This window comes from Onychomys torridus, chromosome 6 (genome assembly GCF_903995425.1).
Source record: "Onychomys torridus chromosome 6, mOncTor1.1, whole genome shotgun sequence".
Taxonomy (NCBI): Eukaryota; Metazoa; Chordata; class Mammalia; order Rodentia; family Cricetidae; genus Onychomys; species Onychomys torridus.
The window spans coordinates 89,678,747-89,704,873 of NC_050448.1; the positions used below are offsets into that span (position 1 = coordinate 89,678,747).

The 26,127-nt window shown below is 37.4% G+C and overlaps 1 protein-coding gene across 1 annotated transcript in view; it reads left to right on the forward strand.

The window, feature by feature from the left end:
* Nucleotides 1-809: 809 nt before the first annotated feature.
* Col11a1 (collagen type XI alpha 1 chain) overlaps nt 810-26,127 on the forward strand; it is a 181,596-nt gene continuing 156,278 nt past the window's right edge. Inside the window, exons 1-2 of the mRNA XM_036190104.1 lie at nt 810-1,004; nt 24,349-24,516. Coding sequence (XP_036045997.1) covers nt 902-1,004; nt 24,349-24,516 — 271 coding nt within the window. The 5' untranslated portion in view covers nt 810-901. The remainder of the gene's footprint in view (nt 1,005-24,348; nt 24,517-26,127) is intronic.

Genomic DNA, 26,127 nt, shown 5'->3' on the forward strand with positions numbered 1-26,127 from the left:
CAGTCTGGGGTTGTTGGACAAGCTTAAAGGAGTTTAATGGGTGGTAATCAACTTCTTCCCTGGGGTCCATAGGACCCCTCTGGCCTCTGGTAAAGATGTGGGCCCAAGTATGCAGCCAAGGGGAGGTGGTCAAAAAAATCCATTTTCATTTTGTTTTGTTTTATGTGTGTCTGTGGTGTAACACATGCATACAAATCCATTTCATACCCCCTTTAAAAGTATTAATTTAAAAATCATTATTATTGATAAATGTAGGTCTCACATATGCCACAGCATGTGATGGCAGTCAGCAGATAAAGTTATAAAGCAGTTTTGTCTCCTTCTACCTTTATATGGGTTCTGGAGATTGAACTGGGGTCGTTTGGTTTGTGCTACAGGCACCTACACCTATTAAATCTTTTTGCTGGGCCTACAAGTTCGTTATTAATATTTTTTATTATATTTTAAAGTTTTATTCTACTGAAAGGTTATTTAAAGTTTTCAGACTGATCTCATGGTGTTCTTTCTTTGTATGACCATTCTTTGTTTTTGTTTTTCAAAATGATGGTGAAATATGTCAGCATGAAGCCTTTAGGGGTGCTCAGTGCTTTCAGCTCTTTTCTTGAAACCTCTCATCTGCCCTCAGTCTGAAGGCAGGGCTAGACGTAGGACCGATCTCAGGGTCCCAGTCTGCGGGGCCACCCCAGAGGGAGAGGAGGGGGCGAGAGACAGGAAGGAAGCAAACCATCATATTGAAAAAAAAAAAAAATAGAGCCCTTTGACTTTTTTTTTTTTTTTTTTTTAAACCCCCTCTCCATTCCGGATGGCTGTGTAGCAGGCGTAGGCAACACCATGGAAGGGGTGAAGTTGGTCTGCAGTGGCAATTTCGTGGGGTTCACAGTTGTGAGCGCGGGGCTTGGAGATGGAGCCCTGGTCCAGGCGGAAAACGAAACGGTGGGTCTGGGATCTCACCATCTCAACCCTCGCCTTGACTTTCCTCTTCCAAGCCAGAGAGGTCAGAGGAGGTAAGGAGAAAAAAAAAAAAAGTTTGGGGAGGTGGGACACTGTCACCCGGCTTTCTTCTCCTGGTGCCCTTCCCCCTTGTCTTCGCCCCACTTCTTTTAAATAAAATCCAGATTGTAGCTGCTACCAGGTTAGAAGTGGAAGTTGGAGAGACAGCGAGATGGATGTAGGCGGGACAGTAACAGGGGAGGAGGTAGGTGGCAGGATTAAAAGATCTGTCAGGCACACAGCAGGCTGAGCAAGCCCTCCATCCCTTTCCACTTACTTTGCAAAAAAATATTACTTTGAACGGGAAGGCAGTCGTACCAAGCTTTTGTTTCAAGAATAGTCTTTACTCAGAGTACTCTGCCCTTTGAAGAACTCTGGGTTTCTCCAGGTTCTAATGGGGATATCTTTTGAAGGGTGAACTGAGGAGAAAATATAGAGAAAGGGTATAAAGTGAACTGTGATAAACTTCTTTGTCTGCTGTTTTTACTTTGGGGGATATAAGAGAAACCAGGGGGATGAATTTAGAAGATTGAGAACACTTTGTGTGCGGCATTTGAAATGCTTCTCAGTGGAACGCTTTTCACAGATGATAAAGTGGATGGAGTTCAAGACGGTGCGGGGTGGGGGGCACTTTGCCCTGATGTTCAGCTCCCTCCTCCTCTCCACGACCCCCTCACCTCCCCTTGTACCTCGCCCCCCACGAACAGCTTCTCTTGCAGGTTGGACATGCATCTCTCTTGGAGGGTAATGGAAGTCTCCAAGCAAATAGGCTGGGGGCGGGAGGGGGGGGGAGCAGACGAATAGGGATTGGGAGGAAGAGGAGGGGGCCTGGGATGGGAGGAGGGAGGTGAGGAAAAGTTCCTACGTGGCACCACCAAATATTGAATGGCCAGACCTGTGTAGCTCACTGTAGCCCTGTCAGTACCGGAGGAGGGAGAGCGACTTCTCTCCTCCCACTGCCTCCTCCCTCCCTTACCCCCGCCCTTTCCCTAAAAGGCATCTGGCTGCCGCGGTCCCTTAGGTGCTGCGGACTCGGCTGGCAGGAGAAAGCCCTTGGAGTTGGGGAGCCAGAACAATTCACAGGAGAAAGCAAGCTTTGTCAGGAGGGCCGAGAGACGCCGGGGAACAGGGAAGAGAAGAGAGGAGAAGGGAAATAATGCCAACCCAACTCTGAACGTGCAGGTTTAGAAGAAACCTGAGCCTAGCCATCGGTCTTGTTCCCCAGATCTGAGAGCTCCCTAAAGAGTTAGTGCTTCAGGAGGCCCAGTCCTAACCTTGGCTCCTATGCTTGGGGACTTCCCAGGAGCAGACAGTTTCTCATTCAGCCTGTGATGAGCACTGGTGACTCTCTGGTCACGGTGGAACTCCATCCGAATTCTGCAGTGATTTGGGTTATTTACGTTGATTCATTTCAACTTCTTTAAGGATAAACATTAGCATCTTTGAAAGTAGACTGCCTCAAAAAGTTTGCATTTTACCTTTGGTACTTTATTGCCTGATGGGTTGGTCAGCGGTTCTGCCCTCTGCTGGTTTTCTTTAGTATTCAAAATTCAAGCATCAGCTACAGCAAAGTCATACTCAGTGATACTGAAAAATATCACTTGTCTAAGGAAGAATATATTGCTATTCATCTCAGCTTGTCAAATACAAGTGTAGACACGAATATACTAGTGACAGTTATGTAAAAGTACAGAATCTGAGACATTCTGCAGTATTATGGGTTACCTTAATACATTATTTGCCTGAAGATATTTATTTTTCCTTTCCATATTGGGATTTCCAGTCAATCAAATTTCTATGCTTTTAGGTCATAATTTTCTGTTTGAACTCTTAACTATAAATCATAGAAACTCCTTTAGAAAATATCTCAGGACCACACCACATACCTTGCAGAAAATAATGTTTCCATATTGTATAAGGCTAAAGAAAGGGAGAAATAGTGAAGCACAGGATCAGATGTTGTTTCTGATGAAATATTTTGAAAATAGTATAAGCAATTAGATAGTTACATGGAAATATTTGAGTATTTATTTTTATGAACTGGGTAGGTTCTTGTTACTTAGGGAAAAGCTACTTATTTATTAATTCAATCTTGTAAGCATTCATGCTTTAAACCTATTAAAATTCAAAAAAGAAATAATAGGAAATAAATGTTTAAAAGAGAAAAACCATCATCAAAGCCCTAGTCACCAAAGAAGGGGAAAGAAAACTCTTTCTCCAGCTCTAAAGCCAGCATTTAGAATTGTAACTAGAAGACTGAGTGAAATTTAACATCACTTTCTAAATGGAAGTATCTTATTCTAGTATCATCCTGACTTAACGGATTTCCCAAAAGTATGTGTGTATGCTTCAGTTGCTAAATCAAAAGATTATTTAAAACTAGCTGGTATTCATATAACATTGGAACATTAAAACAACATGTCCAAGGAAGTTTTTTGTTTTGTTTTTGCAAGTGGATGGATTAATGAAATTGATTTCACATTTTAGTTTTCTTTGAATATCTAAAGTAATTCAAAAGTCTTCAACTTACAGTCTATACTATGATTTCACACACACACACACACACACACACACACACACACACACACACACAAACACGCTGTTATTTAATGGGTTTCTATTGATATTAGCTTTTATTTTATGTTTGATTTATTTCCTGTGTTTCACCTCAGGACATCAGGAATTTTGTATGTGCATAAATTAGCCCATAACTTACTACAAACAGAACCTGGGGTTTATTTGAAATTTATAGTGACTGTGCTGTGCCTATGTTAAAATGCACTGCTTATTGCGTGTGTTTTAAACCACAGTCTCATGAAGAGCTGGCTATAACTGAATACTATGACTGTAAATACCTAGATGAACTTTTTAAAAAAGCTTATTGTAATGGCTTTCTGCCTTCAGCTGTTAAGGCAAATGTGTCCTGTAGAATGTTGGTACATTCTAAGAGGAATGGGAATGGCGTGCCAGCAATGGGTGGGGGTGCCCCGCAGAAGAGCTCTTCTGAGTGCCCGGGAGCAGCAGGTGAAACGGTGCTGGCTCCCAGACTGTGAGCTCACTCAACCTGGGAGGAGGAGCCCAGGCTTGTCTCTGGACCTATTGAATTAGCGTAAGTTAAAATGTCAGGCATGCTCTTGCTAATAAATGTGGTATTTGGTAGGATAATTAATATGTGTCTTTTCATAAAAATAAAAGAACTCATGAGTGAAGCCTTTTTTGCATAGATTATATATCAAGAATTAGTCCTAACAAGGACTCTTTCATCTAATGCCTATTTGTTTTATTATCATAATGTGTAATTTATACCAGTTTAAAACAAAATTATTAAATAGACAAATGAAAAAAATATATGTACAAAGACAACATTGTTGCTTATTGTTTCTGGTTCCTTATTATTTTAAACTTGTGACTCAAATAAAAGGCCAACATGGTCTTAATTAAATTATCCTTAAAACACAGCAAGATAAACATTGATTTTTGTATTGGGTGGATTTTTTTTTTCTGAACTAGATTTTATTCAAGTTTTCTTAAGGTTTTAGTTTGTTTATCATTGTGTATTTTAAAAAAGAATTTAAGAGTATTTTTAACAGGCTGATTTATTTAAAAGTGCTGGGATAAATTTCTTTCTTGAGAATTCTAGAGTAAGAATCTATAGTAAGTGATAATCCATCCTACTTTTTCATTTTAGTAAAGAGGAAACAGGTACAGATGGTGTTATTTAAATAATCCTTATAAAACATTAAATATAATAGAAGGTTTTCTGAGTGCGTAGGGTGAAGCTCTATAGTATTGATATGAAATATCTTTAATATAAATCTCAGACTTGATGGGATGGCCACGTTTTTGTGATGTGCTGGAGTTTTGGTTAGCAAGAAGGTAGTTCATATGATAGTTTAAAGAATACCAAGTCAAAGCATGCAGTTTAAAATTTTAGTTTTTTAAGTTTGCAGAAAGGCAGTGTCTCATCATTTGATCATGTATGTATTGCTAATACACCCAGTGAAGTGGATATAAGATTTCTTGCATTGGAGTAGGAAGAGTAACTATTTCTAAAAAAAAAAAAAAAAAAAAAAAAAAAAAAAAAAAAAAAAAAGTGTACATTTAGTGCCGATTGAGGACAGTGCTCAGTAGTAGTAATTGAAGTAATATAATAGAAGGCACAATTTAAAAATTTAAATAACCCAAGGAAATTACAAAATTACATATATATATATATATATATATATATATATATATGTGTGTGTGTGTGTGTGTGTGTGTGTGTGTGTGTGTGTGTATTTCAAATGAGGAAATACCATTTTTGCTTTTTCCATAGAAATTCTGATCATATGATATCTATCATGTACATTATAAGACTTTTGTCCCATAGGTCAGAACCATTATGTTTTATTTTCATACATGCTAACCATCTTTTTCTAAATAGTTGATTTTTTTTTAAATGAGAGAATATGGTAGTTCAAATTCAAATTAAAGTTTTTATTTTTGATTGCTAAACTATTTGAAACTACAGAAATAGCCTTTCAATTGGAAATAGATGTGCAGTTAATTAAGGAAGGGCTCAGTCTGAATGAGTGACCATGATGTCTGCTGTGCTGTGGACTTCTAGTGTCACATGAGTGATTGATGGGAAGGGAAGACACTTTCCATTTTTATTGCAGTATTAATTCTGGAAATACTATCTTCAAGAGCTAGTATGTCTATTGAATTAAGAACCATTCATTTTTCAGGAATCAATGTTCCTAGGGGCCGGAGGCTACTACTATGGAAGGATTCATGAGTTTTTATAGTAATGTTTAAAAGTGCATAAGTATATGGGGGTGTAAATAATGAGACATATCCTTTACTGTAAATGATTTTGAATGATTCATTTTTAGGTACTTCAAGGGCAGAATTTTATTGTATCCAAAGAATGCTCTTCTTCCACCGCTCACCAATGGAGAAGTAATTAAGGGCTGGATGTTGGTGAAATCATTAAGAATTCGAGCTGAGGGCTGGTCTGCAGTTCTGGTTTTACTCCTTCATTTTCCTCATTTAATACCTGGGAAATGTGACCTAGGCTGAAGTGGTGAGAGGAACCTTCCTCCCTCCCTCCCTCCCTCCCTCCCTCCCTCCCTCTCTCCCTCCCTCCTTCCTTCTTTTTTCTTTCTCTCTCTGTCTCTCTCTCCTTATTTTTCAAACCATAGCAATTTGATTCCCTAGTAAAGACGAGGTGGCTACAGAGACGTCACCAATGTCACAACCTTTCTTAAGTTCTCTAGCTTCGGCCCGTTTGAGTGCAGCTTTCGGGCTCACTCTCTGTACACTGTCTAAATCAGACTCTTATTTTTAACTTAATTAAAAACTTTATGGATTTTGATTTAATTTTAAAGTCTGTCTATACCATTTGAATGTGTCTAGTACATTCATTTCTCCTTTCAAAACCACAATGTAATGGATTTGTACAGGTAAGAGGTTTCTTGTTAAAATTCCCCTCTAACTCTCACTTGTGTCAGGACAACATGGATAACGCCAGCTTGTGGAGAAGATGAAAAGACAATTTTGAAGTGATTTAGAGAGTAATATCTATTGATCAGTTGCAGTCCCTAGCCTACTACTGACTTGGCTAATGGTTCTTTAGACGTTGGCTGATCACCAGACCTACTGTTATCTGGTAAAACAAACTCTTTGCTTGCTGCATGTGGAATTAGAGACAGTGCTATTAGTTTAGCAGAAAGAACTTAGAGAAAAGAAAGGTTATCGGATTTCAGAGTAAGAGACCAGCTTAAATACAACTTGACAAATGAGAACTAAAACAAACCTGTGTAAAAGTGCTTTAGCACAATCAACTTTTGCAATCCCCTCAAACCTCTTTTTTTCCCCTTAAAAAGCATTTCTTTCTTATTTTAACCAAATTTAATTGCTCTTGAATGGCCCAAGACTGTTCAGCCAATGAAGGTCCCTATTCACAGAACCTGAGCTCATAGACTATCTGGTAGACGCTTCCTTCCTCTGTCTCTCTGGTAAACTGACATCCGGGCTTAAGGGAATGAATCCTGGACGACATGCACTGGTTGGCTTAGCTTCCTCACTGTGATTTCACAAACAACTTCCTGAACAGATGATTGCCAGAGTGGTAGTTACAGTCTTTGACAAGGCTAATAGGGACTCTGCTGCATTTTCGTACTTGGTAGTCTTAGCTGTGCAAGAAAACAATTTAAGTGGTATTAGCCGTTTCTCCTTAGACTGGAGTCTAACAGATCCGCCCAACCTACTGCTTGCTTTCATAATTCCTTTGAAGTGTCGATTGTGCTTTATTTTCATTGAGAACTAAAGTTAATTGTCTGAACGACTTAGTGCAGTATAGAGTAGCCCTGTATGCTGTCCAGCCTATGATAAATCTTTTCTCATCCTTCTAGTCTACCCTCATTGACCCTGCATCTGTGCCATGGTAAAGCTCTTGTCTTTATTCTCCCTGTTTTGGATCCATTTCCCTCAATTATTTGTTTTCTTCCTACCCATCTCAGATATACTCAGACTTTACATGTCAAGTAACTCAAATATCCCATAAAACTTTTTCTCATATTTTTTGGGGGCTTATAATAGTGAGGATTATAAATATAATATTGTTATATACCAGGCTGTGTTGTGTATACTTTTGCAGAATATTTCTTCATTGTTATCAATTTCCCGGGAATATACAGACATAAAAGACCCAGTTTATCTGTGTGGGAACTGGAAAACAGGAAATAATTATCTTGTCTGACATCACATAGGAAATTGTAGACTCAAGAAGCATCAGTCTTATATCAGAGCCCTAGCCTTGGATCTGCCTATTTCATCAGATATTTTAACCTTATGGATGTATTAATTTCATGATTATGGTTCACTGAAGTCTAAAATTAATGTGCAAATATTGAAGTTTCATTACAGCACACAAAATGTCAACTGTGTGAATTCGCGAGTAAAGAGAACCAAACAGAGCTCTTGCTAAAGTACACTCTTGCAATTAAAGTTGCTTCTCAAGCTATGTTTTAGTTTAATGATGAAAGCTTATTACTCTTACTTTTTGGACAACCTAAGTCATGAAAGTGTTGGGAAACTTGAAAAGGCTGTGACTCGAAGCTGTTGGGTATTGTTTTGACTCTGACTAATTTAATACATGGTATCTATTAGATTCATAATCTGATTGTTTGTACAGCTAACACTTAGCAATTGTTGCTTCTTCTAGTAAGAATCTATAGCAATAAGCATCAAGTCACTTTCTGGGAACTGATGGTTGTGTACTGGCTTATTACGTCCAGTGTACAAACGTCTGCCCAGATTATCCAAAAGATCCTTTGACTATAATCAATGTGAAGAATGTAGCAAAAGACAAAGGGCTAACAAAAACAAAACAGTGTCATTGTTTTGAACTTCCTCATAATAACTGATAAAGTTTATTATTTTTTTTTTTCGTATTGTCTATCATGGTGACAGAATCTGGCTTGTTGTTATGTTCTTCTGTCATCCAGAAGACTGAACAAGATAAAAATTTAGTTAATTTAGTCATCTAAAGTGAAAGTTTGAGGACCTTCTCATGTAATGGTGTCATCAGTGACTATCATCCTCATCCTCTTCCTCCTCTCTCTCTTTCTCTTCTCTCTTCCTCCCTCCCTCCCTTCCTTCCTTTCTTCTTTCTTCCTCTCTTTCTATTAGAGAAAGGGTCTTACTATGTATTCCTAACTGACTTGATGCTCACTATGTAAACAAGCTGACCTGGCTTTGTCTAACCAGTGCTGCAATTGAAGGCATGCACAACCATGTTTGACTTTCTTTTCTTCATTTGCGTCTGTATGTGCATGGGAGGACTTCCTAAGCTATTATATTTAAGGCTCCATTCACCTCTATGCCTCACCAAAGAGTCCCCTTTCAAGTAGCTTAGGTTGGCCAGGAGCTCCAGGGATCCTCTTGACTCCACCTTCCTCCCCTGTACTAGGATCACAGGCACATGTCACCATGTCTTCCTTTTTTATGTATGTTCTGAGGATTGAATTCAGGACCATGTGCTACAGACATGTGCTTCACTGTCCGCATGGCATACTTTGTTTCCTATACTCATTCTATAATAACAATAAGTCAGAACTTCCTTCCAGTCCCACACTGTCTCTGAAACATCTTCAGCTGCCAGTCGACTCTCTTGTCTCTGTGACTAGCTGGTTTGAACACCTCGAGTGATGTTTTTGCTCTGATGAGGTCATCAATCATTTTTCTCCTAGAATGTAAGAAAGGGTCTTCAATAAAAGTACCATTCTATTAAAACATTTCTTGAAAATATTCTTATCATCTATTTTGCATATTATTGGGGATTAATAGCAATTAGAAACAATGGCTTACCTCTATGAAATCACTTTAATGAAGTAAATCTTTCTTTGGATTATAATATAATTTATATATTATACTTATTATTCTATTATGAAATGTCTTATTCAAGCAAGACACATATAAAGATTCAGGTATTAAAGACTGATAGTCAGTCATAATAGTTGTGGAAGAATGCCATACACACACACACACACACACACACACACACACACACACACACATATAATCTTGTATTGTTATCTGTTGTACATATCAGTTACCTAAAAGCAGTAAGTCAAGTATCAGTCAGTATTATTAAGCATGGCCACAATTCCTGAAACAGGGCCAGGAAAATGACATTTGGGGAAGGGCTGCTGAATAAAGTGCAGGTGTTGGTTACAGTTCAAAATTCCAAAAATATTCCAAAAACTCATATGTGGTTTGTATGTTTATGTATGTAAATTGCTATCGATATTTATCAAAGTACTTGGAACCTATTCCTGCTGACATTATTCTGGCATCCTGAAAATAACATCATCTGGTTGTCTCCACATTGAGCTATGGCCTCTATCTTGAGAACTTTCTCCTTTGCTGAGCATTGCTTTTTTGCTCAAGTACCCAATCTCCTTTAGAAAGGCCTCACTTCAACTGTGAAGAGTAGTGTGTATGAAAGTGCATGACATACTGTTGTGTACTTTGCCTAACCCTAGCTTTACAGCTTATGGCAGGTTGGGGATTTAGCTTAGTGGTAGAGCACTTGCCTAGCAAGCACAAGGCCCTGGGTTCAATCCTCAGCTCTGGGTAAAGCTTATGGCAGAAGAATTTCATACTGCACTGCAAACATGATGTAAATTTTAAAACCTATTTAAGATATGACTAGTATTTGTCCCTATCTGGAATAAAATAGTTGTCCAGTAAAATAGTTGTTGAATGAATGAATAAATCAATTAATAAAAATAAAGCAAGGGGGTTTACTAATGTAAAAAGAATGGCTTAATGATTTCCATTTGGAATCAGTCATTTCCAATTCCAACCCTCAGGAGTTTTTTTTAACATCTTTCTGATGGAGTTTAAACATTAATGATTTACAGTGCTCTACAAATTATTTAATGTAGAACCCAACTTAAAATTGCTTGTGTTAGAAAACAAACATTTTATCAAACAAGAATGTATCCAGTTTGTATAACAAGAAAGTAGAAGTCAGAAGGAATGCAGTTATTGCTAGGTGTGAACTCTTTCTGAATATCCCATTGGCAAAGTGCGATGGCTCAGCAAATTTGAATTGAACTGATGAATTGATAACAACAAGAAAACACCTTCCAATCCTGTTTTCTAGAGCACAGCATGCATTAAATGTTGGTGAATGTTGCTTTTTCCAACAATGAGGTCAAGTGGTAAGGTAGGTAAAAATGCTTTACTTTTAAAATCAGCATTTATTAAAAATTCTCATAACAGTTATCCATTCTCAAACTGGTCTTTCATTTTCTCTCCATACTGCGTTCATTTCAGTTCATGTAAGCTTTTACAGTATGAGGAGGTTGAGGATTCAGTCTACTCAACAACTTCAAGAATTAAAGTATTTTCCATTTCTCTGTATAACCACTATGTGTAGATGCTACAACTATAATGGATGGCCAGAATGTGCTACCATGGGCACGTGTGTAACTACAAGTGAAAATCTTAAGTATACTTCATCAATTCATTTGCTTAACAAATACATGTTAAATCACAATTGTATACTTAATGCTACTCTGGGCTCTAAGCTGACTCATTTGATCAGAAATATAACAAGTGTGACATCCTTACTTGAAATGTGCTCAGGCCAGTGGCTGAGAAAACAACGTAATCTGGTCTTAAAGAATTATGGTGCATTTGTGACAGTAGTTATCAACCAATAGTCACATGAATAAATATGTGACAATGGTAACAGTAGATGTTATGAAGCACAGGCACATAGACATAGGAAAATAAACAGTGTAGTAACACAGAAAAAAACAAAGCCACCTGAGAAATAACAGCTGAGCAATGAATAAGCAAGTGAATACATTCTGAGAAGTGACATGAAAGCCCGAGGCAGAAGAGCAACAGACACTACAAAGTACTTCAAAGAATGCATGTGAAAAAGGCACTGTGGTCAGAGAGGATGAAATGGGGGTATAATGTGAGGTAGGGTTGAGGAAGAGTGCAGAGGACACACAATCTTATGGATATATTTTCCTAAGTAGCACAAAATCATGTGTCTAAAAAGAAGCCTTGGACTTTAGCTAGCTCTGCAGGGCCAGTGTACACTAGGTATCAGCCCATGGGAGAAGAGCCCAGTTGGTTGTCCTCACCATGGGTCCTCAGATGCTCACAATATGGTGCCCCTATTTTGCTTTCTGTAGAATAGCCAGACTACCCTGGCACCACCCAGAGTTCTCAACAGCAGTAGTCCTCTTTGAAATCATACCTTATATACAGGTGTACTCATACGGGCCTGTAAACATATGAATACATAGTCCTATTTTGTAAAGGAATACTTGACACAAATGTGCCTACACATTCAGATAACCCCTTTGTAAGACAAATAAGCAACTGAAATTTCTAAATCTTGTGTGATTTTCCTTGCAATCACTCAAATTATAGAGGCTTTTAGAGCACAAAATTGCGATGTGATTAAAAAAAAATTCTGAGACATTGTACTTTTAAAACAACTTTGACTTAAAGAACACAATATTTATTACAAACAGTTGTTAAGTTTTAATGATTTCCCTCAGATAAATTTGTTAATATTGTTTAAAATAATTATACTATTAATTAGTGTGTCTTTGACTGATATTGGTAGGCTCCCAACTAAAGTTTTCTTCTGGCCTGTATATCTCTTTCCTTAGTTACAGGTTTGTAAACTTGATTGTCTATTCATCCATTTGTAGTGCGTCTAAGCTAGTTCAAAGAGTGTATTCTCTGAACTGAATTCACTCTCTTCCTAAATGTATTCCTTCACAGTTTTCTCAGTCTCAGGTCATGGCGATGTAGTTAGTTGTGTTGTTTAAACACAAAACAAACTCTGAAAACTGCTTTGAGTTTTGACCCCTTTCTGTTGTAGTCCACATGCAGCCCATCACCTACTACTGTTGGTCCTCACAGGATGTTCAGAATCTGACCCAGTAATTCATCTTTCAGCCTCAGGTTGCACCGTCTCATGCCTGCAGGCTTGCAAATGGTTCTTTAAGACCTTATGGCTAGGCTTCAGTGTCCCCAATAATTTTATCAACACAGAAGTTTCAGTAGTTTGAAAAAATTAGTTGAATGAGAAATCTTTATTTCACCTTAGTTTTCTGTGAAATTTAAACTTTTGGGGAGGAAAATAGTCGTAACAATTTTGGATTCTATCATTTGTCTCCAGTTAAGCTTCCAATGGTTTTCCAAATCATTTGCAATAAAATTCAGTTTCCATGGAGATCTCATAAGACTTACGCATCATTCTTACCTCTTTGACCTCAGGTCTTACAGCTTTCCTATTTTCTAAGCAGGAGGCTTTGGTCCCTCTCATTTCCCCACCATTCTGAGCTGTTTCTTGCATTAGGTTCTTTGTATTCATTCCCTTTGCTTCTAATCCAATTAAGCAAAAACAACCAGGACAGGGCATTTTCTCTGACTTCTCGGAATTTTCTCAAATATCATCTACTCATTGGGGAGTCTTTCCTATTTGACGTCACAACCCATGCTACAGCCAACTTTTGTGAAACCTTTTCTTATTTACTTGTTTTCCTACTGAGAGTCTGAAACCTGTCACACATAACAAATGAAGTACTAATAGTTAAAGACAGAGAAGTTATTTTCTTTTACCCAAAATGTAGAGGTGATAATTTTGACCTATAAATGTTGTCATAAATTATTTGGGTTTTGAGTTAATAGAATCCAGATGTCACATAGCCAACAATTCCTATTGTTGGTAATCCTTCAGCTTTGTAAATGTGCACACAGTTACTATGAACAGCCAAATCTCAAACAAAAGTTCAGCCTTTCTGATTTGATGAGTACAATGGCCATTTATGAATGTGTTTGGAGAGATTGTACTGAATTAAAATTGCCATATTAGTTTCTATTTTTTTTCTTAGAGTTTGAGCTGTGATATCAGCTAACTCCTGACATGTCTAGCCAAAGAACTTGAAAGCAGATCAAATGCTGTCAAGGATATAAACGCACTTGTTTCTGTTCACAGAAAATATTCTTGATCAGGATTAAACCCAAGATTTTGTGTTTTATGCACTTTTCTTCACTCTTGGAGCCCATTAATGGAGTATATACATATTTCATTTTGATGAAATTTACTTTGTCTTTCTTTCATAATTGTGTTTTTTAACACTAGCTTTACTTCAGAATATATCATGGTGTAGTTTTTCTTGGCATTTCATTAATCAGATTTGTTGTGAAATAAATTAAAAACATACTTTCAAAAACTTTTTAGATGTCATATTTGTATTTGATCATTTGGTTTCTATCTTCTAAATGCATATTACAATGTACTATTGTTTGTAAGCTGCCCATTTTAGCATACACAAAACACATCAACAGATAAGCAATAGGCATTGCTGATATTATTGAGAGTTAGATCAACAGACAGTGGAATAATAGATTATTGTGAACATTCATATGGGTGCTAGGAACCAAACCTAGTTCTCTTCAAGAGCAGTAGGTGTTCTTAACCTCTGAGGATCTCTCCAGCCCTCTCCTCCTCTTTTTGAGAAAAGATCTCAGGCTGGAGAGATGGCTCAGCCATTAAAGGCTAGGTTCACAACCAAAAATATAAGAAAAGATCTCACTCTCTTAACCCAGGCTGACTGGAATTCATTACATAATTTAGATTCTCCTCAAACATGAGGTGGTCTTTCTGTCTCAGCTTCTTCAGTGCTGGGATTATAGGCATGATCTAGTTAGTGTTACAATATTCAAGTTATGCTTACACCAATTTATATGCAATAAAAAGAAAACTAGCTAATATTATCAGTAATTTACTTTCATGTTTTGCTGTGTTGTGGGTAAGCTGAATATGAAAGTTGATGAATAGGTTCCCAGAGGATTCAGGGGTACCATGAGAATGCAGCCAACAGAATCTACTGACTTGTACTCACCAGGACTTGTATAGATTAGGGAGGCTGTAGGGGTCTGACATAGATCCCTTGCACATATGTTATGACTGAAGATTTTCGTGTTTTTATGGGATTCCTAACAGTGGGAACGGGGTCTGTCTATGACTGTATTGCCTGCTTGTGGGACCCTTTTCTTCCTACATGTTTGTCTCCTCGAGCCTTGGTGTGATCGTATATGGCTGGTCTTATTTTAGTTTGCTATGCTCTATTTGGTTGTTTTGTGTTTGCAAAAAATCCAAATCTAAGACCAAAAGAAAAAAAATCCAACCCAAACCAAAAAAAACCTAAGTGTTATATATTCTGGAACATCAGGGCATACTTTTGTTTTGCTGTGTTTTTATAATTTTCTTTTTAGAATTTTATACATGATCACTATATTTGTATATTTCCATCCCTCCCTCCCTCATCTCACTTCCAACTCCTCCTATATCTCTCACAGTGCCCTTCACACTCATGACCTTTTTTGTTTAAATACATATAAAATATTTAAAGAAGTATATAAATATTATATTAAAATATAAAACTATCACACACACATGTGTTAGGAATGGATAGCTTATCTGGGGTTAATCTCTACAAAAGACTTTCTCTGTCAGCAGCCATTAATTGCCTGTAGCCTTTCATCTAAGGGCAAAGACTTGTATAATTTGTCCCTCCAGGTTGGCCTGTGAACTGGTTTTGTTCTGCAGGTTGTATTTAGGGAGTTCATTTTTGAGATTTTGCGTGAGAAGCTTCCCTGTCTATACAGAAACACTACCTCTCAGGAGATAGGCTGCTTCTCCAGCTCTAACAACAATCTTTCTGTCCCCTCTTCTGTGATGTTCTCTGAGCCTTAGGTGTGAGGGTTTTGTTGTAAACTCATCAAATCAGGCTGGGAATCTAGTGCCCAGCTGTTTTCAGAATTTTGATCAGTTGTAGATTTCTTTTTTAAAATAATTATTTTTTCAAGCAATTTTAATCAAGTATTTCAATCATATACTTTTCCTTTTTCTATGTTCTTCCTACATCCTACCCACCTCCTAACTCATGTAACTTCATGTTCTCTCTCTCTCTCTCTCTCTCTCTCTCTCTCTCTCTCTCTCTCTCTCAAGAAATCTAGGAAAGCAACAATAATACCAAAGAAACAAACCAAAATCAAAACAAATAAATTTTAAAAAGGAAAGAATATCAGTAAGACCAAAAATTACCAAGACCAATAGTGCACACACACATAACAAGGGAGTAGTCTGTTTTGTGTTGGCCAACTACTCTTAAATGTGGTCGATAGACTCAGTGAAACTGCATTGGGGGGAAACTGATTTTCCCTAGTCTTGGAGGTATCAATTGCAAATAGATTCTTGGTTAGGGGTAAGATTTTGTGTTCATTTCCCCTTCTCGGTACTGGGATTTTGTTTGGTTTGATCCTTGTGTATACTGTTGCAATCTCTGTGAGTTCATATACGTGTTAGTCCTGTTGTGTCTGGAAGACACTGTTTCCTTGAAGTCATTCATCACCTCTGGCTCTTACAGTCTTTCCACCTCCTCTTCTGCATAGATCCTGATCCTTGAGGGGAGGGGTTTGTAAAGTCATTTAATTTGGAAGTGAGTACTCCAAACTCTCATGCTCTCTGCACATTTTTCAGTTGTGAGTCCTTGTGTTTTCCCCTAGACTCAGGACCAATTCAGTCTCCGGTTCTTGTCCACTATAGCAACATTGGGTATGGGTTGCCATCTCATGGAGGGGGCCTTACATCCTATCAAAAAGTGGTTAGTTATTCCCGTAACATTTGTGCTACCATTGTACCAATATATCCTCCATGCAATTTGCTGATATAAATTGGAGAGTTTATAACTGGGCGATATTAATCATTACCTTCTCTGGTAACACTTTCTTTCTTTCTTTCTTTCTTTCTTTCTTTCTTTCTTTCTTTCTTTCTTTCTTTCTTTCTTTTTGAGACAAGGTTTCTTTGTGTAGTGTTGGTACCTGTCCTGAATCTCACTCTGTAGACCAAGTTGGCCTAGAACTCACAGAGTTCCACCTGGCTCTGCCTCCCACATGCTGGGATTAAAGGCGTGTGCCACCGCCACCCAGCTATCTAGTAATAGTCTTACAAAGTACCTTCTGGCACCATAGACTTTACTCAACAGGAGTGAAATTTCTGGCCAGGCACTAGAATGATTTTTCCATCTTCTACAACATAAGTAAGTGTTTTCTTCAGCAGTAGGGCTATGTCATCAGGTTACAGAGAATAACCAGTAGCTTTGGCAATATCCTGTGATGTTTGGGGATTTGGTTTATGGGACACTTCTGGCTAATTATTCAATGAGACATAATCTATTCCTGGCACTGGAGGTTTTAATTGATGCCATAAGATATCTAGTTGTGGTTCTATATCCTCCATTTTACAGTGACCTCATTTACAGTCTTTTCATGTATGCATGTATAATTTAGAAAGCTTCTGCAGTAGTGTGTATCCATATGGTTTTCAAATGGCCTTCAGTGCTGGTTGTCTCTCCTCATAGTCTCTCCATCATTCTGTCTTCTCATTCCCCTCCCAATTTATCCTACTAATCCAGTTTCCCCCCTTACTCTTTGTAACACTGTGCTCTATTTCCTCTTTCTTGGAAGATCTCCTCTTCTGCCCTGATCCCTTTTCACTACCTAACCTCTGTGGTTATTTGGACTTAAACACACATATGTAAAAATTAAAAGCTAACATTTACATGTAAAATATAACATGTAATATTTGTCTTTTTGAGTCTGGGTTACCTCACTCAGGATGACTGTTCCAAGTTTTGAAACTGAATATTTATATCTGGGCTCCATTTGCTGCAAAAAGAAGCCTCTTTGATGAGGTATAAGATCTATACTTATCTGTGTGTCTATGACCTCACCTGGCATGAGTAGTTAGTCACATTTAAAGTACCAGGTATGGATTCTCACTTATGGAGCAGGCATTAAGTCCAATTACTCAGCCATTGGTTACACCCAAGATAAAATAAGTGTCACTGTTGCACTAATGGGGGTTTTGCTGGATCGCTCATGGTTGTGGGCATAGGCTTTACAGATGGGTGCTGCTACTGCTTATTTTTTTTCCCATAACTGCTTGCATATAATCTTTGACTACTATGAGAGCTTGTTCTCAAGGAGGAAGATTTCAGGTCAATTTCAGGTTAATTCCTCCAAGTCCTATATCTGGTGTGTGATATCTCCTGCAGTAGAGTTCTACCTTCAAGTTCTGGGAGGCAACCAATGGCATAATTTTTGTGGAGTATATATTGTCAATAGTTAGAGATATAAAACCATTTATTATTCTTCTCTCCTGCAAAAAGTATTTTCCAATGAGGTCAGTAAATGCAGATAACAGGAATCAGCTTAATTATGGCTTAGGGAAACATGGATTGTAATTAATGGAGTTGTTAGAAATGTTCAGGAAGTTTGGGATTTTCAGAAAGCAATCATTATAGAAGTAATTTTTGATGAGTATTTATATGTTTCAGTCTCTTTTCTCTGGGATTAAAATTCACTATAATGCTAATTAATTATAATGAGGTTAAGTTGGATAAAGTAACATGGGGAGGTTTTAAGTAGTTTATACAAAGTAATTTAACTGCTGGGATTGGAGAAATCACTTAATGAAGAGAGTACTTGCTATACAGCATGAAGAACCAGAGCTTAGACCCTCAGCACACATGTAAACTTTGGGTGCAGGGGGTGAATTTTAACTTCTACATATGGTAAGGGCATATAGAGACAGGTGGATCCAAGGAGTTCAACAGCTAGCCAGCCCCACTCTGAATCAGTAAGCTCTGAGTTCAGGGAGAGACCTTGTCTGCAAATATAATGAGACTGTTAGAGAAAGCCATGCTGTTTTAACCTATGTCTCACACACACATATGCACACACAGCCACATGCACAGGTATGCACGTTAACATACATGTATGTTATGCTTCTTAGCTTGATAATAGTTTGCTTAATTATATGTTATAATTATATAAGCTAAAATATAATTATATAAGCTAAAATTCTTAGCTTAATAATAGTTTCTTAGCTTGAGTTAGAACTTGAACAGTTACAGCTACAGAAATTGAGGTATTAATTACTTATACAGTTGGCAGATAATTAACTGTTGTTAAGGACTCATGAGTTTTGAAAACTGTTAGTATATTAGTAGTCAGGTGGGGATTTAGCTCAGTGGTAGATTGCTTGCCTAGCAAGCACAAGGCCCTGGGTTCGATCCTCAGCTCAAAAAAAAAAAAAAAAAAGAATATTGGTAGTCAGTAAATTATAATATATGACCACTTTCTCTCATGGTTCAATACTATATCTCAAAGTCATCAGAAAATATTTTTTAAATTATTTTTTAATCTATTAAATTTTAGTTATTTGGGGTATGGGGTCAAGGAAGGAGAGGAAAGAGGAAAGATTAGGTGATGTGCATCAGGAAGATGATTCTGTGACTTAATCCATATCTGAATGCGTATAATGTAGAGTCACAATGATATAATTAAACAATACAATTGAGTGTGTTATCTGGGAGAGCATGAGGCACTACAAGAGGGTCCCATAACCTACACGAAGGAGGAAGATTTCCTGAATGATTCTGCATTGTAGATTTAGATGAAAATGTTTACTATATCTCTATATACCAGATTTCATCACTGGCTGTGTGTTAGATTCATCTGAGAAAAGCAAAAAATTATTTTTGGTGTGTCTAATGTCTAGAAGAAATGTATTTTAGGCTGATATGGTGGTATAGGCCTGTAATCTGAGGTATTCAGTAGGCAAAATAAGAAGGACTGTAAATTGAGGGCCATTCTGGAAAATAAAGTGAGTTCAAAGCCGGCCTATTCACATTGGTAAGATGTTGTTCAGCAAACAAAAAGAAAAGAGGAACAGGGTTATAGGTCAACTGAGTGCTTGGAATGTGTGAGGCCCAAATCCCAGTCCAATCTCAAGCCAGAGAGAGAGAGAGAGAGAGAGAGAGAGAGAGAGAGAGAGAGAGAGAGAGAGAGAGAGAGAGAGACCACAAGCAAAGATAACAAAGCAAAAAATTACAGATACTTTGATTTTTGTGAGCTGTCTAGACTTTGTTGAAGCCATGGAGAACTGGCTTTAATGTGTAAAAAGAGCTGTGGGTAACAGCTAAGTGAATGAGTGTAACTTTTTCTAAGACTTCATAGGTGGATACTACATTTTAATTGTATACAGTTCTCAAGTTTAACAAAGTCTTCTACCATGTAAATTGTAAAATCATATTTATATCAGGTACCATATAAAAGTCCATGTAGGAAGGCAGTGTTACTACTTTAGAACACTATTCCAAGCCAGTTCTCCAAGTCGTAGTAACAAATCCAGTTGGCAAAAAAGGTCTTGGAGGTCAAGATTTTGGTTACTGCCATTTTACTGGTTTTGAAACTGTGGCACAGAGAGAGTAATATATTTCCGTGTGTTCACACCACAGACACTAAATGGCAGAGGTAGAACTCAGAAGCAGTTAGAATTTCCAACTTTATATCACACAAGCTTAAGCAGCATAGGGGAAGCTTATGGAAGAAATAGAACAGCACAATCAAAATACTGAAAGATGTTAGATAGGTGGTCCAGACGGATGCTGCAGGTAACAGAAAGGATCAAAAACGTAGGACCAAACTGCTGAATTAACGGGGATGTCCAAGAGGCTAAGGGAACACAGAAAGTCCGTTAAGGCCTTTAGAAGTCTTCCTTCCTTCCTTCCTTCCTCCTCCTCTTCCTCCTCCTCTTCCTCCTCCTCCTTCTTTTTTTTAAGACAGAGTTTCTTTGTGCTGTTTCGGTGCCTGTCCTGGATCTCACTCTATGGTCCAGGCTGGCCTTGAACTCACAGAGATCTGCCTGGCTCTGCCTCACAAGTGCTGGGATTAAAGGCGTGTGCCACCACCTCCCAGTGAAGCCTTGTTTCTTAATAAGAAGTTATGTGGCCCTTAGAGAAAGTTGTTTCCATAAAGTTTCATTGCTCATTTGCTCAGGATTTTATATAGCCTGTGTATGTGTGTGTGTGTGTGCGCGCGCGTGTGTGTGTTTATGTGTTATATACAGACTCATGTATGTGTGAGTATGAGAGTGTGGTGCACATCTCTGTGTATACATCTATTGTCTTCTAATTAGGGAATACAAATCAAAGGGGAGGCAAGTAAGTGTGAATGGTGCAAGGATAGGATAAGCACACCACACAAAGATTCAGGAGAGAGACAATGCTATTCACAGTTACCACCTTGGTTTGCTCCTACTTCCTACTCAGACAAAGTGGTGTTAATTGTTTCAGATAGTAGGTAAGGATATATAAAGCCCCAAATAGACAAAAGTATTTGGTGATTTTTTTTTTCTATACAGTCTCAACTATTATTTCTACAGTCCTGACTATGGTGGTATTTCTGGGTCAGTGAAATATCAGAATAGACAGGCACTGGGGTGTGGTGAGGGTAGGAATTAGGAGAAAAATTGGGTATGACCAGATCATCAAGATTTTCTCTGCAAGGAATGCGGAATGTGGATGCCATCTGGAAGTCAGTGGGGTTCACTGAAGGAATTTAAGCAGTAGAGTTGCTTGAACATGAAATTTAGGAGGCTCAATCAAGCGGTGGAATGCAGATGGATGGGGAAAGCATGGACACTTTTTAGATGGTTTCTGGAGTAATGATTGGGCTCTTATATCCTATGTCTCTGTTTGATAAACAACAGTATACACTAGAAGACAAGGCAAAATTGCTGAATATAATACTGTACTGAATTAGATATGCCAGAAAATGATTAATGATGGTGGTATGAAATAGAAATAAAATACTAGGACTAAGAGTAGCTTTGAATATTAGAAATTGCATTTTTTCAGATACACTGAAGTATCCATAAGTAGCTTTGAATATTAGAAATTGCATTTTTTCAGATACACTGAAGTATCCATAAGTAGTGATTGCTTTTAATCTTTAAACAGTTGCAGTTAAGAAAGGTAGAACATGGTTTTTGCACATAGCTGAACATATATGTGTAAAGCAACAGAACCTGTATTATGAGAGTTTAGTAAATACTGTGGCTGTCAGTATGACAAGATCAAGAAACAAGGTAGAATTTCAAAATGATTTAAATTATCAATCAGTTCAGTAGAAAGAAAAAGAAGACAACAGATATTTTTAGCTGAATTTTATCTTTATAAAAAGAATGGGATTCCTTTTTAGAAAAATGAATTAAATTGAAACTTTCTTTTTTAAGATGTGAATTAGGGCCAAATGGTGATATTACATCCTTTCCCTACAGAGAAATTTGTCAGAAATTAATGGTAGCACCTCTACATTGAATCTAGCAATGGGAGGATGCTCTTACTACACTCATTGCAAATTGGAAAGGTTTAAGTGTTTATGTGCTTGTAGATACCCTGTGTTAGAGTCACTGTGAAGAAAGGGAAAGGGGCTCCAACCTGTGTATTGTTTATTGATGCCCAATTATCATAGGATTACAGCCTTCTAGCCTCTATTCATGTCTGCTCTGAAGTCTTGCTCAACTTCAAGCAAGAAGAATAAAAAAAAAAAAAGCAGATAATATTCTGTGTTTTCAGGCACCTTCTCTTTCAAAGTAATTTATATCCTGAAAGGTAAATTGAGTTTAACCGAAAGTAAGTATCAACATCAGGATTCAATTAGCTGGCTTACGATAATTACAGGCTATTTTAAGAACGTTTCAAGTTTTCTTTTGTAGTTTTTGTCTGTGGGTTATTACATCAAGATTGGGGGTGGAAAAAGGAGGCTTGAAATTTACACAGGACCTGAGAATACCCTCAACTTAGTCTTTGATGAGCAGTTTTCCCCTCTGCAAAGCAGGAAAGGACATGGAATTTGTGAAGGTTTGAGCCTGTAAAGAACTAGCCTGGTCACAAGGCACGCATTAGGGTCTCTGGACTTGGCTCTTAGTATAAATACTATTTTCTTAGTTTTATCACATGAGGAAATAAGACAGCAAGAATTGCTCAAAAACAGCTCTTAGGCAGGGTCATGGTGAGGCACACCTTTAATCCCAGCACTCGGGAGGCAGAGCCAGGTGGATCTCTGTGAGTTCGAGGCCAGCCTGGTCTACAGAGCTAGATCCAGGACAGGCACCAAAACTACACAGAGAAACCCTGTCTCAAAAAACCAAAAAAGAAAAGAAAAAAAAAAAAAAAAGAAACAAAACAAAACAAAGAACCCAGCTAAACTAATGAAAACAAAGTTTTCAAATACTACTCAGATTTTGAAACAAATATTCAAAGTTTGACCTAAAAGTCCCCTATATTTGCTCCCTTGAGGCTGTCTTATTTCCACAAAGATATTTTCCTTCCAATAATTATAAACACTATTTGCTATATTGAATAGTACATGGATTTTCATTTGTCAGCTACATGCTATAGGTGCACACAAGTTTGTTATTAGAGGAAACTGTATTCATGGCACCATATAAGGCAGGGTCTGTAAAGCTCCTCCTGTGTGTGTCTACAGATGTAGAAGTCAGTCCTCCATGAGTTAATAAACTAAGGGAATGATCATGCACACACATTTCACAACTTTCATTCAGTTACTCATTTGCACATTCTGTGACAAGTTGAGTGCTATAGTAAGTAAATGTTTACTGAAATGATAATTCTTGAAGAGCCAGATGCTGGTTAAGACTGTCCTTTGAGATATGATGAGGCTAGCTCCCTGATTCTGGAATCAATCCCAATTTCTCTCTGACCAAGTCCTTCCTTGCATAAACAACATTCTAAGAGGTACAGTGTGGCGGTAGTACCTGGTAACAGCTCACTATTGCAGTGTTTTATATTAGCTAGAACTTTCAGTCATAAATGAACAACATAGCAGCTTTTGTACACTCCTAAAAGTAGACATGACTTCTTATCTATTTACTGAAACATTTACAACTGACTCCATTAGAATCTAAATATTTTAAGGGTTATATTTCAGACATGCTTAATGACAAATCTGCCAGCACATGGAGTAATTGGAACATTTTTGTTTGTTTTTGAATACAGACAAAAGCCAATACATCTTAAGAATGTTGACATTATGGGCTTTAATATTCATTTGCAAACAAGCACTACTCCACTTGATTCATGTATTGACAAAGTGGATTAAATGCATTGTTTTGAACCAGGGATTTTGAAAGTCCAAAGCAATTAAATTTGTCTTTATCTCTGTCTTTGTGGTTTATTCCGTGTAGTGAACCTTCAGTGTTTTGAAGTTCTTCCATGCTGTGATGGGGTCAGCATATTCAGCACCCCACAGAGCTGGTCAGATAATTTCCTCTCTCAGGAGTTCACTCATTTTAGTGACTGAATAGAATTCTATCATATGTATGGATCACATGTTGTTCATTCATTTACATCTTATAGGGGACTCACATTGTATCAGACTATTGCTATAATGAATAATGCCACAGTGAACACACTTTGAATTCTTTTGACATGTAGCTGTTGGGGTCTTGGAGTTATATGCTACTTCTTTGTTTTGAGATAATTCATTAGTTTTCTAAAATTCCTAGAATAAGGAATTTCATAAAAGTACAGAGTGAGGATGCATGTTAGGGAGCATTTGATACCAATAGGGTTCAGGAAGAGGAGAAGGTATCATTGACTTCAGTTCTGTAACCATCAATGATCCATCTAGCTCCAGAGGATAGTTCAAACCAATGGTCATATAGGTGACCCTGGTTAAAGTAAATAGATCACAAAACCTGAGAAAAGGACTGGTAGGGATGAAGAAGGATCGACAGAACTGGGGATAAGAGAAGGTAGGGGGAAAAAAGCAATCAGAATGCATTGTAAGTATAGAATTGTCCAATAACAAATTTAATAATTAAATACTGAAACTGAAAGTATTTTTATATTTAACCATTCAATTATTGTGTTAAACTTTTCCCTTATTTTTCAGCTGCTCCAGTTGATATACTAAAAGCACTAGATTTTCACAATTCTCCAGTGGGAATATCTAAAACAACAGGATTTTGTACAAACAGGAAGAATTCTAGAGATGCAGATATTGCTTATAGAGTTACGGACGAAGCACAAATCAGCGCCCCAACGAAACAGCTATTTCCAGGTAGGTTCACTTTATCTCTGCTCCTGTTGCCGTTAATCTTGTTTTTATTTATTACCTTTATTCTCTCTTAGCTTATTAGTCTTTCTGTTGTGCTACATAATATCCAGTTATAGCATGGAATACAATTTTTCATATAGCAAAAAGCAAAGACATTGTAATCACCAGTAATGTATTGAAAACAACTCACTTTCAGTTACTAATTTAGCCTGGTAACAGAATATGCTTATTTTTAGAAATTTAATAATTCATCATGTCTGCAATGCATAGTAATATTGGGAAGGCAGTATTTTATGACCATCCTATATTCATGGATGGAGACTGAAGGAAACCATTACCATTAGTGACTGGTTAGGTTAATTTAACAGTTATATAAATTAAGACAAACTTAGTACTCTTTTTCCTAACATTACTGTAACTATTTCCTTTCAAAGAAATATGTTTTTGGTAGATGTTCTTTGGGATTGTTTTTTGCACATTATTCTTTTGACAAGTTTAATACAGTGTGGTGGTAGTTTGACTGTGAATCGTCTCCATAGATTGATTCATTTGAATGGTTGTTCCCAGTTAGTGGAACTGTTTAAGATGGGTGAGGAGGTGGGGCCTTGTTAGAGGAGATGTGTCACTGGGAGTGTGCTTTGAGGTTTCAAAAGCCTACAACAGGCCTAATTTCACTCTCTCTTCTGCCAACTTGTGGGTCGGATATAAGCTCTCAGCTACTGCTCCAGTGCTCTGCCTTCCTGCTGCCGTGTTACCCTCCATAAAGATCGTGGCCTAACTCTCTGAAATCAAGCAATTAATTGCTTTCAATTATAAGTTGCCATGGTCATGGTATCTCCTCACAGAGGTAAAATAGTAAGTGACTGAGACATACAACTAGTCACTCTTACAAACACCCAGAATTCAGGGATTAGAGATTTTTATAAGACTTTAGCTGGCAGATTTTTATGTGATACTGATAAAGTTCTGGGAAAATCTTTTATTTCATTTTTGAGAGACTGTTTGGTCTAGTAATGTTAATTATGTTGAAGTCATGATATTGTAGGAAAAGATCACTGAGTGCAGAAATGAGAATTCCTGATATCACATTATCTAAGTAGGCAACCCACTACACATTCTTGAAGATTATACATGCCAATTCTTTAGCCTTCAACTTGGTGCCCTTGTTCCTATTTAAATGTAAACTGAGTTTCACAGATGTTATTTAATTTGACCAATTATATTTAATTATTGTGATACAAGGTCAATACTTCATATTTGGTCAGATTTCATTTGCTGTGTTAGTATCTTCCCAAAATGTTAACATTTAAATTCTCCATTCTTTCACTTTCTGAAGAGCTGACATTATACATCAGTTTTTAAATCAGTCAGCAAATATGATAAAGGAATTAAATGTTATAAATAAAATATTATTTCCTTGGAAGGACATTGTGCTCCTTATCCTCTTCCTTCCTTCCTTCCTTTGTTTCTTTCTTTGCCTCTTTTTTTGATTTTCTCTCTTTCTCCTCCTGTCTTTCCTTCCTTCCTCCCTCTTTCTCTCTTTCTTTTCTTCTCTTCTCCTCTCCTCTCTTCTTTTCTTTTCTTTCTTTCTTCTATGAGGAGTGGGCCAGACAG